General features: G+C 35.0%; 1 protein-coding gene across 2 annotated transcripts in view; it reads left to right on the top strand.

Annotated features, from left to right (window-relative positions):
- The window catches only part of Spag16 (sperm associated antigen 16), an 856,168-nt gene that overhangs the window by 102,749 nt on the left and 736,460 nt on the right, over positions 1-16,959 (top strand). For both annotated transcript variants that reach the window (XM_034498464.2, XM_034498463.2), the window contains one exon: positions 11,277-11,404. In XM_034498464.2, the coding sequence (XP_034354355.1) occupies positions 11,277-11,404 (128 nt within the window). The remainder of the gene's footprint in view (positions 1-11,276; positions 11,405-16,959) is intronic.

Here is a 16,959-nt window from a genome sequence, read left to right as displayed (position 1 = left end):
CCTATCAAGCTGATACTCAGGACCAGTCCACATGATAAGGAGAAATTTGATCCAAGTTTTTTACCGAGTCAGTGGCAGCCTAAGGAATATCTTCAGTACAATTGCAGAAGGAAATTTCCCAAACCTAGAAAAAGTGATACCCAATCAGGTACAAGAAGCCTACAGAACATCAGAAAAACAATACCAGAAAAAAAATTCTACATGTTTTCAGTACACTTTACAAAAAAAGTCACTACATGATATAGTTAAAATATTACAAACCCCAAATAGAGAATATTTAAAGCTGGAAGGAATAAAAGTGAAGTCATGTATTCAGGCAGGTCTGTTAGAGAACAGCAGTTTATCAACAGACAATTTTAAAGCCAGGTAGGCCTGAAAAGATTCCAAGTCCCAACGGCCACATCTGTCTGCACACATTATTATACCCAGCAAAACTTCTGAAACCAAAGGAGAAATAAAATATTTTCATCGTGAAAAGAAATGAAAGGAATAGTTGACTACTAAGCCACACCAATAGAGGATAGTAGAGGGAATGCTTGAATGTGAATCTGAAGATTACAAACACGTCTTATGTAATAATATAAAAGCTGTGTAGGCTAAGGGGAAGCCTCAGTTAGTCTGTTCAGCCCTCAACACTCCTCTACTTTGTATTTAAGACAGGGTCTGTCACTGAATATGACCTCACAAACTGACTAGCCTGGCCAATCCAAAGTCCCCAGGAATCCTTCTGTTTCTCCTTCTCCAGCTCAAGAACTGGACACATGTGCCACCATGGCCATTTTTGTTTGTTTGTTTGTTTGTTTGTTTGCATCAATGCTGAGAGTCAAACTCAATCCTTATGTTGGCCAAGAAGTACTTTTCTGACTGAGCCCTCTCACCTGTCCTTATTTTTGAGGTACTGGGCATAGTTAATCCATAAAATCAGGGAAAGGATTAAGCTATTACAGTATATATTTCCTCAATATATAAACTTGGAATGAGAAGTGACCCTCAGGCTGTGGCCGTGCTGTAACGAACATGACTCAGAGTCCCATTGTGCTCGTCTCTCCTTTACTTTATTCTTATCCTCAAAACCTTTGCAACTTGATTATCCCAGTTCAAGAAGTTGCCAAATGGACCATGTCCTTAGCAACCCTGGACTCTAGAATAGTATTTGTTCTTTAAAAGCAGTCAAATAATTCTCTGCAGGTGAGGTAGGAGTCAGGCCCTAGGGATCTTTTACCTTTTATCAGTGGTTCAGTTAGAGACAAGAATAATGGTATGTTTCTGGAGCTGTGGGACTAGGAGGAAGTGAAGTTTTCAGGTCAAAGTAAAATTTCAGCCTTAGAGTTAAGAGGATATCAGTTCACAGACAGTGAGGGGATAGAATGTGTTTGAAAACAGCCTAAATAACAGGCAGAGATACTGTCTCCCTCAAAAAAGAGTATGTAAAGTTTGTGTAAGAAAAGACTGTTTCTGTATATTAAAAATTGACAAAAAATCTGTTAATTTATAAATAAAATATTAAGTATAAAAAAATTTCAGCCTCACTGGTTGGCCATTTGTACAGTTTTGTCAAGTGTTGTTTCAACCCACTGATTGGCTGTTTGTACAGCTTTGTTACAGCTTTGTGGAGGTTGCTGTTCTATTTAATTTACATCTTTCTCCAAAAGACTCTCATGATAGAGAACTGTTGTTAGTATTTAACATGTATATGTGGGTCATTAAGTAAGTGGTAGCAATTATTTTTAATACTAATTACAGATATACACATAAACTTTAGTCTTCCCTACTTATTCTCAATTTAATGACTAGTTCACAATCTTAAATGAAGCTGGTTTTGTCAATATAGTCGTATATGATAAGAGTTGAAGTGCTCTTTTTCCTCTACAATAGTGAGATTTCTTTCAGTTTAATTCTTGAGTAACTAATATTTTATTACATTATTTTGATGATACTTTGGTGATATTAAAATGGAAAGACATGAGATCTCATTCAAATCCAGTGGTATTACATTTTTATTAATACAACCATTTTAATATTGTAGAGATTATTTATGATATGAAATGGCCCACATTTCTTTCTTTCACCAGTTCCTTTTTACATGCTCCATACCCTTAACAATATGTCCTATAAGTCTCTTTAGCCAGGTGTGCTGAATTTTAAAACTTGGGCTGTTGAGAGAGGTCCTTGAACTTTAAGGAGCACCAGAATGTCCTAAAGAGCTGGCAAAAGAACTGGTGGAAGCAGGCTATTGTCTGGTATAGGCTACAGTCTGGTATGGTGAAGGTGGGATTGAGAATTTATAATCTCCAGAAGGTTCCTGAATAATGCTAGTGCATTAGCCAGAGGGAAGTTCCATGATAACCACTGATGTCGACAGATGGAAGTGTATTTTCAAATATTATTTTTCATCATAGCATGTAGGTAAAAAAATCTGTTTATTTGTACATTTATTTAATGTGTGCCATCCTAAGTGTGCATTAGCCATAGTTCACTAGAAAACAGATAACATTCTGATTAAGACGAAATGAAATTGTCTATGGATATACACATATGTATTTAGATGGTAACTTAACGCTATGACAACTCACATAAACAACTGAATTAAGTTCTTCCTTAGGACCCATGGCTTCTTCCAGTGACATGGCTTTTTAGTTGGTTACAATATTAGATGTGTCCCCCCCCCCCCCCGAATCCAATCAGAGAATAGTTGTTTATCCCTATAACGGTCATACTATAATTGCACAAATGGATACATCTTGCCTGGCACCTTCCTATTATACTTTACAGGGTTTGTAACTGGGTAAGACCATCAATGCCTTTTCTCTCCAGTAACTGCACAGCACAATCTAGCACTATGAAAACTGGTTGGCAGGGAGTAAGCCTTGAGATCAGTTGTAGCCATAAGTGTTTCTTAAAATAATAATTCCTTTTATGAAAATTGCTATAAATATTATTATTTAACATAATTTACAGTGTTTGTAAATAATCTTGGATCTCTATTCTGCTAGTTTATAAGACAAATACGCACTTAAGTCTAGAAATAAACTTTAAAATCTGACAAAGTTGTAGTGTTTTCAAGTATAGTTTATGGCTGTCTACTTTATTTTTTGCCTCAGCATAGTTTGATATGAATCAGCAAAAGGGATGTCTTGGCGATAGCTTTAAAACATATTAAAGCCTCTTTATTTCAGCCAATTTATTTTTAACATATAGTAAAACTGTACAGAATGATTAGGATTTAAGTAGCACTAAATAACAAATGCTTGCATTTGGGAAAACAGCATTTTGAAAATGTGCTGCCTTGCCCTAACATCTAAAGCCCCAAGAATGTAAACAAAAATAAAGGTCAAGAGAGCAAACAAATATATAAGTAATGCTTTTTCTGCTCACTGTAATTTTCAAACTTAGCTTGTGAATGTCAATTAGCTTAAGCAAGTCTTGCTGATAATGTCAGCTGTCAGTCATTCCTAGGTAGTGATGTGTGAGGTTTGCCAGCAGGTAAAGGGCCAATTTAGTGATGAGGGAAATAATGAGGGTACAGAAACCTCAGGGATACTTCTCATCTCTGGTAAATATCTTCCTATGAGGGGGATTAATAAAAGAAAAGAAATGTCTCATTAAAATTTATTTCAAATTAGTTCATTTTTAATAAATTATACCTTAAAGCATTAATCTTTAAATGTTGAATTTTTAAAAATTCATGTAAATGACCAGTGATCTACCATTTTTCCAACATGATTGATTGTTAAAGATAACACTTATAAGAGAGAAGCCCCAAATTCACATTAAAAATTTGTTTTAAATTGAATTATGTCAGTTTTCATGAGATGTATGACAAAGCTATTTGACAGACTCTGAGTCCACAAAGTATTCAACCTAAGAAAATTTATTTTATATATCTATGAAAAATATGTAGCTTAAAAATATTTTCCCTTACTGTTTCATTAGGTATTTTAGCTTGATACTAGAGTGAAGAGAATTTTCTTATATTGTATCTTTAGTTTTTTTATTGCATATAAAGTTTAATTTTATTATTTATCAAATGTAGTCATTTGTAGTAATAAGTCTTCATCATTATTCCATCTTCCTTTTGACTTTTTATCTACTTACTCACCCATCTATGTATCCAACCATCCATCTTTATCCTATCAACATAATCATAAGCATCATTAATGAAATGACATCAACTCAGATCTAACTCTCTCACCTATTAATATATTATGATTTATGAAATAATGAGAAATGTATGCTTTCAGTTTTGATAGTTTTCTTACTTATCTCTTCACCTTAATATTCTTTACATATTTTACCTCTAGCTTTTAAATATTATATTTTTGTTTGTTTGTGTGTAGGTGTACATGTTTGTGCCAGTATGCACATATGTATATGCATGCAGATGTGGGAGTTAAGAAGTTCACCTTGAGTATTGCTCCTCTGGCCAGATCTGTGAAGTTTGGTGCTGACATGACATTAATTTCCCTTGTAGCCCACCACCCACCAGAGGTAGTGGAAAAGAAAGGATTCGGGGAAGTGGACCTGTTTAGAAAGGTTCCTTGGAGAAACTCCCATCGGTATTGTCTGGAAATCAGCAGTTCAGTTCATAGGGTAGCAGTGGCAGCTTGATCCACTTGTAAACACTTCACAGACACACCAGCAGTCCAGCTGGGTAGAGTCAGGATAGCAATTAGGAATCAGTAGCAGTGGCACTTCCTAGCAGAGACAGCCAGGCCTCAGCCTCTGCACAGTAAGCAGGAGGGACCAGGAGTGCCAGGAGAAGTTCTCGGCTGTGTCCCTCTCAGGGAAGTGAACATCAGTGAAGATGAGAGATCCACAAGCATTGCACAACTAGCTCTATAAGCAAGCCAAGCTCAGCCTCCATCAGTGTCTGGTGAGCCAGTTTATACCCTCCAAACATCACATGTCCTCCATGGGTCTTGCCTCAGCATGTGCTTCTGTCTCAGCTGACATCATTCTGCCAATTAGCCCGAGTCTGAGAAAGAAATTGCAGCACATCACCAGAAGTTTTTATGATGCATTTCTCTCATGGAGTCTTGACAAATGCAGCTCAACTACACAATGTGAGGCGGACCAATACATGCATGTCACTAGCAAAGAATCCTTCATCACTTGTTCTTTCACAAGCTTGATTTAGCAGAGCATCCTTTCTGCTGTGTCTGCTTCAGCAAAACATTCCTTCATGAGTCTGCCTTAGCTTTTCGCACTTGTTTCTACTTTAACGAAATGTTCCTTCACATGTTTTCCCCAGCAAAACGCCATCCAACACAACTGTCTTTCCAAGGAACTCTTAAACTTTCCACTTCATTAATTAATTGAAAAAAAAATCCATGGTAAATAGCTTGGCTAACTATACATTTCAGCTCCTGAGTAGTGATGGAGAGGCCTGGTTTTCAGGCCTGAGTTTTACTTCATATAGGGAGACTCACTCTCAGAAATTGTTATTCATTTAGTCTGGGGTAGGACTAGGGATTGTGATATTTTTAATTCAAGCTGTGAAATGATTCCAAGTCACAGAGTTGAGAGCCACTAGCTACTGAAGCATGTTCCTTAAAGCTTAGCTTGTCTTGCTGTTGTCCCTTGTCAGTAAAAAGAAATGGTGATGGCCAGGGAGCTTGAAGGGCTAGTTGAAAGCTTTACTTCTTTCCTCTGTCTTCTTTGCATTCTTTATTCATGTATTTTACATTGACCCCCCTGTTTCTCCCTAGTTGTTGGCTTATGTGTCCTGCAGTGCTGGTTGGTTAACTTGAGTCTTAGGTTTTGCCTCTGTGAGTGCATGCATGTTGACCCGGCATTCCTATAACTAGGTCTTGCCTTGGTTGTTTTTGTAAGTCTTCTTTCAAAGAGCTTCTTAGTTTTTGTTACGTATTCTTATTTTCATCTGAGTTAGAAACAGGTGACAGGACTTGGTAACTGTTTTTTAAATGCTCTGTTTTGTTATCTCCGTGTAGTTCAGTAACAGTGCTCACGAAATTGATGCACGTAAGTATTTTTAAGGAATGGGGTTTTATGTGTACATGTGTGTGTACTTATATTGTCAACATAGTGCAATACATGTGTGTACTTTCAGTGTTTACACAACACAATACATGTGTGTATTTGCATTGTTAACTCAGTACTATAGGATGGGTAGGAATATAAATTGATATTAGATTTTTAAGAGATATCTGTGAAGAGCTATCATGCTTTTGTCAATATTTGCATCATTTGAATATTTATACTTCTGAAACTGTGCTTGTGCCTTAAGAAAAGCAATCAATACAGTACTGTTTTATATAGAGAAAGCTTTGTTAGTAGCATTGAATACCATAAAGGAGACAAAACTAATAGAATAGTATACAAAATATGACATTGATAATTTTCACAAAACAGACTGATGTGTCACATAAAAATGTGACTTTGTGATAGTGTTAACATGAAAACTTCAGGATGAATTTAGAATAGGCAACTTCAGTATTCCACTCTTATCAATAGACAGGTCATGCATACAAAAACTAATCAGAGAAATGCTGGAGTCAAATCATGTCATAAATCAAATGAACCTAGCAGGCATCTGCTGATCGTTTCACCCAAACACAAAAGGATATACTTTCTTCTCAGCAGCAGCTCATGGTACTTTCTCTAGAATTGAGCATGTCTGAAAACACAAACCAAGTCAACAGATATAGGAAAATTGAAATAATACTTTACATCCTGTCGGCTCACCATGAATTAAAGATGGATATTAACAATAACAGAAAAATCAAAAAGTATAAAAACTCATAGAAACAGAACAATTTGCTACTGAATGAAAATGTGGCAAGACAGTAATAAAAAGGGAAATTAAAATGTTTTTAGAATGGAATAAAATGAAAACACAACATATCAAACCTGTGTGACTCAGTAAAGGTAGTTATAAAACACAAGTTCATAGCATTAAGTGCCTTCATTAAGAAACTGGAGAGACCTCATGTTAGTAGCTTAACAACACATCCAAGCAAGGGTACCCATGCCCAACATTACCTGGATCCTCATGATCTGCAAGCTCGATAGCTCAAAATCCTAGAGTAGAATCAAACACAACTGAAAAAAAAATTCACTATACTCATTAATTGGTGCCTGGGCCAATTGTCAAAGATACTTCCTATACCAGATAATGGGTTTTATACCCAGTATAGTTGTACCTTGTTATGCTGTATTGGGTTGATATTACTGGGAGCCCTGATTTTTCTCTGAAGGGAAGAGGAGGAAGAATGGATCTAGGGGAGAGGGAAGGTGAAGGGTCACTGGGAGAAGGTAAGGGAGGGGAGGCTGTGGTCAGTTTTTATTGTATGAGAGAAGAATAAATAAAACAAACAAAACAAAGTTAAATAAAGATCAAACAAGAAATTTAAACAGTCACGTAACCCCTAATGAGATAGAAGTAGTAGTTTAAAGTATAATTGTCTCCCCCTAATAAAGGGTCAGAATGGACTCTACCAAACCTTGGAAAAAATAATACCAATATTCCTGAAACTTTTTTGAAAATAAAAGCTAGAGAAACATTCTAAATTCTTTTTAAAATACCAAAACCACACAAAAAAGATTCCTCAAAAACAAAAATTATAAACCAGCATTCTTTTTGACCATAGATGCAAAAATTCTTAAAAAATACATACAAACTGAATCCAACAATACCATAGTCATGCTGGTTCATCACAGAGATGCAAGATGGTTCAACACACATTAACTGATAACGTTAACCCTTCAAATAAGCAGATGTGAGACAAAATTACACAGTGATCTCATTAGATGCAGAAAAGGCCTTTGACAACAACCAGCATTCCTTTGTGATATTAGTCTTTGCATACAAAGGGCATACCTCGACGTAATTAAAGCAACTTACATCAGTCTTACTGCCTACATAAACCTATTCAGGGAGAAACACAAAGCATTTTCACTAAAATGAGGGACAAGACAAAGGGTATCCACTGTCTGTATCTATTCAATATTGTATGGAGTTTTAACTAGATCAAGGGAATATAAATAAGAAAAAATGGTATGATTTCATATATATGAGAAGACATCAGAAGATAAGATTTTCATATATTCATGGATAATTAGAATAAATAACTTGAAAATGGACATTTTACCCAAAGTGTTCTATAGATTTAATTCAATCCCCATCAAAAATTACAACACAATGCTTCACAGAAGCATATAAAAATACATTTTAAACTTTGTATAGAAACACAAAAAGGCCAGGACAACCTAAACAATCCTGAATAATACAAAGTTTAGAGATATCACTAGCCCAGATTTCAAGTAATATTACAGATCAATAGTAATAAAAATAGAATTGTGTTGACATTAAAAGAGAAGTGTTGATTAGTAAAATCAAACTGAAGGCCCAGACCTCCAAATGTAAATGTATGTTTTCTCTTATACGTGGTTGTTAGCTTTTATTCTTTCTATATGTGTACTAAAATCTGAAGAACCACAGAGATTAGGCACTAAGAAACATACTAGCGAGAGGGGAAGAAAGTTTCTCTGAAGAAAGGGGGAAAGAATATAACCATATATGAAGAGACAAAGTCAAAACTGGAATAGGAGAACTGAACAGGAAGGAAAAATGCCAGGGGCAAAGGAAGAAATAATTGAGGACAACTAACACTAAAGGCTATTTGAAATACCATAGGGAAACTTACTGTTTAAATGCTTCCTAAAACATATACAAAATATGAAAAGAATCTAAATGGAATCACCAAATACTAAGGGAGACAATGCTTAAACTAGACATCTTATGCCACCAAATAAAACTTCCAGTGCCTGGAATAAGTTACATAATGCTTGGTCATTGGCTAAAGGTGCGCCACGTAAACCCCTAAATATCACAGGCTATTGCCAAGGCCATTATTTACTATCTACAACCAGAATGTAAAGCTCTATTTATGAACATAACATCTATGCCATCAAACACACACACACGCACACGCACATGCACACGCACACGCACACGCACACACACACAATAGAGCTGGTGCCTAACTAGAAGACTTGCCCTTGCTCACTAGGTAGCATATACAGCTACAAACTGTACAACCTATAAAAGTGACCTGCCGGCAAGACATACTGGTACAATAGAGGCACAAGTGTCATGAGTGTAACCAAACACTTTTAAAAAATAATTGTATTTAAAACAATTGTATTACTCTATGAGATAGAACCAATACTTGATGTTACTCAAGTGGTCCAGAACCTGAGATTAGATAGAACATACATGGTGATGGGGAAATGTAATAATATAAGTCTTCTAAAGTAATATAGCAAAAATGACTTCTAATGTTACATTTCTATATCCATGGATCAGTGTTTTCGCAAAATCATCAAAGAAGCTTCTTACAATATATTGGAATTAACACTGTAATCTGTAAAAGAATAATGCTTAGAGAAAGAAACTTTGGAGCACACAGTACTAAATGTAATTTCTTCTCTAAAATCTTCACTCTAGCCTCAGGGATCTATGCAGAGAAGGTGGCAGGAAGATTGTAAAAGCTAGAGGTGATGCATGCCTCTGAGGAATCTATGTTTCTCATACACGCTTGTATTGGTGCACATATGGAGTCACAAAGTCTGTGCTATCATGCACAAGATCTACACCAGTTCAAGCCAGCTGGGTCCCTGTGATGAGAGGAGGAACTGGACAGGGAGACCCACCACTAGCCAAGAAACTATCCACAGTTGATACCAGCTCAAAAGGGGGATTTTCCCTCCAGTGGAGTTTCATTAGGCATATCAACGATGATTTAGGAGAGTTCTCATGCCCAGGAGAATGTGGCCAGCACAAAATGAACTCACTAGTATCTTTGTGGATTTTTTCTTCCATTTTGCCTTTTAGTTAACATTTTCTATGTTATTGGTGTTTTTGTTTGTTTTGATTATTTGTGTGTGTGTGTGTGTGTGTGTGTGTGTGTGTGTGTGTGTGTGTGTGTGTGCATGTGTGTGTGTGCATGGTGAGAATATTATAGGAATTGGGGAGGGGAAAACATGATCAAAATATATTTTATATTTTTTCAATAACAATAGAAACCATAATGGAATCATTTTCAAAAAGAAAAGAAACCATGGTTCCAAATTTATAGAAACCAATGTAAAGAAATTAAATAGTTCACCCAAAATGTGAATAGTAACTATATCTTGATGTGAGACTAGAATTTATTTTTTCTGTGTAGTATTATGAAGTGTGTGAAATTTGTATATAATCTGTAGTAATACCTATTACTTTGTTATTCAGAAAACAATCCCACCTACAAAAGTTGGTCAATATTTTTCTGCTCTCACCATATAAGCAATACATTAAAATGTAACATTTGTGTGAGCATGAATTGTTACTAGCTTTGTTCATTGGTGGGTTTGCCATGCCATGAATTGAATATTATTTGAAAGAGTATGGCTTTTAGAAATACGATTTGAAAAAATGGTTGAGTATAAAAATAAATATATGACTCCATTTCTAATGATGATTTTAGGAAGTAAATACTATAGAATTATTTCTCTCTCTCTCTCTCTCTCTCTCTCTCTCTCTCTCTCTCTCTCTCTCCCTCCCTCCCTCCCTCCCTCCCTCCCCCCCCCCTCTCTCTCTCTCTGTGGTTTTAAAGAGTTAATATATAAGCCATTAAGAATTTTGAATACCTGTCTTTACCCTGTCTTCACTTAGAGTACATTCCTGTCTTATGGAGTTTGCTTGACCAGAAGAGAGTTAACTAACAAATGGAGGTGCAAATTCTAGTGCTTGGGATTTGAAAAAGTCTAACAGAAATCTTTTACTATTGGCAAATACTTTTAAAGTAATCCCATTTCCTTAAATGTAAGCAAGAAAACCATAATTAAGCTGTTAGCATGTGTCATTTTGCTATTCATGAAAATATAGGCATATCATTTGCATAGAAAAAATGTACTTCATGAATTCTTAGGCTTTGACAGCTACTATGGAATTGATTTAAGGTTGAACGATTGTCAAAAAAATGACAGTTGACAAATCATAAGATTTTAAATTGTACTTTATCCATAAAGGGAAGGCACTTAAGTAATTTTTAGTATGTATGCAACTTAGAGCTAAATTTTGCCATGAAAACAAATGAATACCTTATTTTAAATTTTGTGTTTCTTGCATATTTTTCCCAAAGTTGCAGTGGGATATGAGGAATTGATAGGAAAAGTCATCTATAATAATATTTTTGTTAGAATTGAGTGTTAAATAAGACAGTATCAATGTGTATAGCTAACAGAGAGCTTTATCTCCATGTCCCCCTCCACAGGATTCAGAATTTCCTGTAGATATGCAACCAGATCCAAACTTGACTGCATGTACAGAAAACCTTTCTACCGCAAAATTTGACTACAAGCTAAACAATATTTTCAGACTTCATGAACTCCCAGTGAGCTGGTAGGACACTGAACGTTTTCTTAATGCTTTTGAGATCTTGCTGTCCTGTCTAAATTGTGGTGCTCTTTTAATTATTTGTAGCATATGTGATTTGCACTTACCCTGTGTGCCAATAGCTACTTTAGCTACTCACAGCAAAGAAAGAATCTACTTATAGTCCCTGGAACATTACAAGTTAATTGTTTTAGGCACTTGGTGGCAGTGTAGACTAAGTGCATTGTTGTGATGATTCCTGTTGAGCTTATAGTTCCAACTTACAAGAACACATGTTTTTAAGAGAGTTTCCAAGAATTATTTAAGTCCAAGATAGGAGAAACTATGGATTTTAATTATTTTCTTGATTCTAGCAATGTACTTTTTGGGTACATTGTACACATTGTACCCAAAAATTACATTACCCATGGAATTTTTAATTTGTTCTTCTTGAAGTCATAATTTTATGAACTGTAGGCACATTGATTTAAAGTAAAAACATATTATGTGACATTTATTAAAATATAGTTGCTTTATGAATCTGCACATTTATATCTATACATACAGAAAATGTATTTTTTATATCTTTTGCCATAGATAGGGTTGGTAAGGTTGGGAATCTTTTTGATAAGAATGTTCCTGTCAATAATCTATAAATATAAAATAAAACTTTGGAAAACTTAAACTTCAGTAAATAGTTTTTTCAATAATCATAGATATTAATTTTAGCTTAGGTAAGTAGCATCTCATTCTTGGATTTTTACATGTAATCTAAACTATTTGCACTTTTGCCTCAAGAATTTATGATTTGGGTAATGAATGTAGAAAAAAAGAACTGTCATTCATAAACTTCTTCAAGAAGAATATCTTCAAGAGTAATACTTCTTTTGGTATTGTAATTACATCTACTTTACCTGTAGTTCTTCTATTTTTCATTTGAAATATGTCTGTTGCTTTTGATGATATTATGATATGTGATGTGATATGTATACATGTATACATATGTACATATATATGTCACACAGTTATATACATATATACAAATGCATACATTTACATATCACATGGTATGGCATATACATGCATATATGTATACATATAACATATATGGGGTATATTATGGTATATGCATATATGTATCTTCATATATGAACGTTTATGTGTATATATGCATACATATATATGTTATTACTATTGGATTATCTTAAAAACAAGAATGTTATATATGATGTTTTATGTATATATAGCATAATAGATATAATTTTAATGAGATGATTAAAGCCCATAGGTCAATGAGTTGGAAATTTCTATTAAGATTTGAAGAGAATTATAAAAATGATGCATTCATCCCATATGGCTCTAATTAAATTAGGACATACAGCTGTTTGTGTGTGTGTGTGTGTGTGTGTGTGTGTGTGCGCGCGGGCTCATGTGTGTATGTGTGTGTATTTGTTTGTTTATGTTTGTTTGTATGTGTCTCTGTGTGCATTCATACATCTTTGGAAGAAAGGTTATAACTTTCATTAAATGACTTTTAACTAGATGTGACTCTGTATGCTATTTCTTATATCAGCTAAGTACCATCTACAATTTTATTTTATAATATAAAACTATTTTATTTTAACATATTTTACTATACTTTATCAGTGGGTATAATTTGACTTGTTATAAAAAGAGACCTAGTTATTTTAGAATTGGATTTTAAGAATTTTCTGCAGTACAATCTATTCAACCCAGGCAATGGCAAGAATATACAAATTTTATTTGATAATAAAAAGAAAATAGACAAATCACTCTTTAGGAAGAAATAATCCTGTTTGAACAAATGTCCAATAGTCTGTGTTCCAAAGACAATATATGTGTTGAGTTTTCTTTTTCCTCTTTGATTGAAAATAGGTTTTTTTAAATATATATTCTGATTATGGGTTTCCTTTCCCTTACTCCTCCTTGTTCCTTCCCACCTCCCCTCCCATCCAGATCCATAAATTTTCTGTTTCTCATTGGAAAGCAGACAGACATCTAAAGGAACAATAATAAAGTAAAATAAAATAAAATAAAATAAAATAAAATAAAATAAAACAAAAGGAATTTGGAATAGGAAAAAAACCCAAAGAAGAAAAACCAGCCAAAGAAAAAGCACAAGACATAGGCACTAAGACACATGTATTTTCACACACAGGAATCTCATAAAAACAGAACACCAGAAGGTATAATATACTCACAAAGGACCTGTAAAGTGAAAGAAACAAAAGAAAAAATGAATGAAAAAAGAAAAGAAAGCTTGATTCAGCATTATGAGACATACCTCTCCAAGGGTGCAGCTGAGTGATTTTGTTGACTATGCTGTACATTCAGCCTACCCTTAACAGTGGCTTGTTTCTCCAGTGAGAATCCCTTGGAGAAACTAAATTTTCATCAAGAGGCTATCCATTGGAGAGTGCTTCTGGGTCAAGAATGAGGGTGTGTTTCTACCGCTTTCAGCTCTAGGACCTCATTCAGTGCAGACCTGTGCAGACTGTGCATGCTGCGACAGTCTGTGTGAGTTCACATGTGCATTAATCCTCTGTTCAGAAAGCCATCTTGCTTTTGTCCTCAATCCCGTCAAGCTCTTACACTCTTTGTGCCTCTTCTTCCATACGCTTCTTGAGGCCCGAGGCAGGGGGATTTGAGGCATACGTTCAGTATATGATTGAATGCTCTAAGATCTCTTACTCTCTGCACATTGTTGGCTTATGGGCTCTGTATTTATTCCCTTCTGCTTCAAGAGGAAGCTTCTCTGATGATTGATGAGCAAGGCACTGATCTATGAATACTACAGAATGTCATTTGGAGTAATTTTTAAAAATTCCTTTAGCAGCACAGTAGCTTTTCCCCTTGGTCCTTGTATCTAGTCCTAGGATTTTGGCCATCCAGCAGTGTCAGCTATGGGTTCCTTCTCCTGGAATTGTACTTAATTCAAATCAGATACCAGTTGGTCACTACCACAAGCTTTGTGCTGCCATTGCACCACCATATTTTTCAGGCAGCTCACAATTTTAGATTGAGGTGTAGATATAGATTAGGTCGGTATTTACCTTTGTCCTTTGGTAGCATGCCGAGCACCTTCCAGTGCCATGAACAGTAGTCCATAGTCACGAAGCCTCTAGAAAGGTAGAAGCTCTACTTTTCCTTGTCTTGTGAATTGTGCAAGTGTTGTCATGAGCAACAGGGTAGCTATTAGTTTGTGGAGAATAACCAATAGCCTTGGCACTAGTAAGGCTATTAGCATTCACAGTTTTAACTTGTGGTCTGTTTAATCTAAAATGAGAATTCCAGGCTCTTTCAGAGGATAATTTTTCCCATTTTTTCATGTTAATTTAGTTTTCATTGATAGCAATTTTGTTTCACATCCTCATATTTCATCTCATAAATTAATAGTTAATTATATTACAATAGAAAACCTTGGCTCACAAAGACATTTGATAATAAACTTTCTGGTTCTTCATAGTTACCTACATTAGCACTGTAGTGGTGCTGGACATGACCACTGAGCTCAAGCAATTAGATATAGCCAGTGCTGCTGGAATGCTTTATGGGGAAAAAGAGTTGGTCAGTTAAGAAATTAAGTGGAAATTAAAGGAAAAGACTTTCTTCAATGAATGAAGAAAAAGAGGGAAATGGTTGCTTTGTCAAAAACAAGAATCCAGATTTCAGGTTATGTTATTTTCAGCATCTACAAAGCCAGCTGCCCCACAACCACCAGTGCAGCCTGGGGAGAAATCTCATTATCTTTGCCAGCAATTTTATTAGGAGAGAGTCTCTGTCTTTATGGCTTAGGCAGTGGAGAGGTGAACCAGTAGAAAGAATAGTGGTTAATCTAAGGATGACTTAAATCAAGTTGCTGCTTTGGGACAACCATTTAGGGGTTGTCTGCTTTATTGGCAGTCTGTTCATTCCTGCTCCTGGTACCACCGTTTCTTCCTTGCTTTGTGTTGGTTTGGTTTCCATCTATTTTATCCTATTAACTCTGCCTGTTTATTCTGTTTTAACTATCAGTCATCAGCCAGCCATAAAATAGAATTCCAAAGTAATATTTAGTGTTTCTCTAGTTTCCCCAGGTATGAGGGAACTGGAGAGATGGATCAATGCACAAGAATGCTGCCTTTGCTATTCTGAAAACCAGAATTCAGACCGCAGGGCACACTTAGGAAGCTGACACCCTGAAAACACATCTAACTTCAGCTCTGAGGGATTCCCCTTTATCCTCCACATTATCCTTTAACCTCCACAAGTATATTTGTGTGTGTGTGTGTGTGTGTGTGTCTGTGTGCATGCGCGTGCACACAGACACACACACTAAATGAACAAATAAAATAAAAGTTAAAAACTTTTAAAAGGTGTGATAAAACTGCTCTGTGGTTAAAAGTATTTGTGGAAGTATGTGTGCCTGAGTTCTAATTCTCAGCATCCATGTACAAAGCTGGTTGTGACCAGCTCTTATAATCTCAGGACTGTGGGGGACAGTGACAGGAAGAGTGCTGTGACTTGTTGACCACCAGACTAGTTCCAATTTCAGTTAGAGATCTTTCCTCAAAGAATAAAATGGAGTGTGGTAGCACATAAATGAGGAACCTTACACTTGTGTATATACATGTGCGTACATGCACGTGCACACACACATTTAACATAAAATAAGTAATTACAACACTTTTCAATGACTAGGGATGTAGTGATGTTTTAGAGCATGAGGCCCCAGGTTCAAAACTGCAGTAAAATATTTTTTGAGTTATTGTATGCTTCTTTAGGCAAGAACATTCTTCTCATTGATCAAGAGTTAATTTTGCTTTTGTTTGTCAATATCAGTGGGAAATGTTATTAAGCTATAGTTAACTTTGAAATATAACAACAGTAGCTTTATGGCCATTAATGCTGAAAAGAACAGAAATACAAATAATACTAACAATATTTTACTGAGCACTAATGAAAAGATTCACTTACTTTATATACACTATCTCTGGTCATATTCTCTCTGTCTTTAACAGACACAAACAAACAAATGACAGGCAAACACACATATACATACATACAAACAAAATACTCAGACATAAAAATTACAGGATTTGATTCAGATATAGTTTAAGATGAAAGCAATAAATAAACCCACATATTGTTTTAGGGAAACTCTAAAGGAACAAAACTCCACTTTTACATCTATGCATATAATTTGTCAATTATATAAAACCATATAACCAATGATTTAGGGTAAAGTCTTATTTTTCTCTCTTGAGAATCATGACCTAGGATAATTGCTTTATAGTTAAATATTAAAATAATTAATTAGATTGTATGTAAGTGAAGAAAGTGCTAATTATGTGTTCTTTTTTAAAGGAAAAACAGATATATCAAAACATATTTTTACTGTTTTTTTAACAAGGTCACAATAAAACATATATTGAAATCCAGACAATTTAAAATTCTTAATGTCTTAGTAATTTGCATTTTTATGTAGTGCAATTACATAGGTCAAAGAACCAGAAGGGTTTTAAATTAGACTAATTAAGAGTAGTTTTAAGCTCTGGTTTAGATATTTCTACTACTCTTAC

This window comes from Arvicanthis niloticus, chromosome 3 (assembly GCF_011762505.2).
Source record: "Arvicanthis niloticus isolate mArvNil1 chromosome 3, mArvNil1.pat.X, whole genome shotgun sequence".
NCBI classification, from domain to species: domain Eukaryota; kingdom Metazoa; phylum Chordata; class Mammalia; order Rodentia; family Muridae; genus Arvicanthis; species Arvicanthis niloticus.
This window is presented reverse-complemented; position numbering and strand designations above follow the sequence as displayed.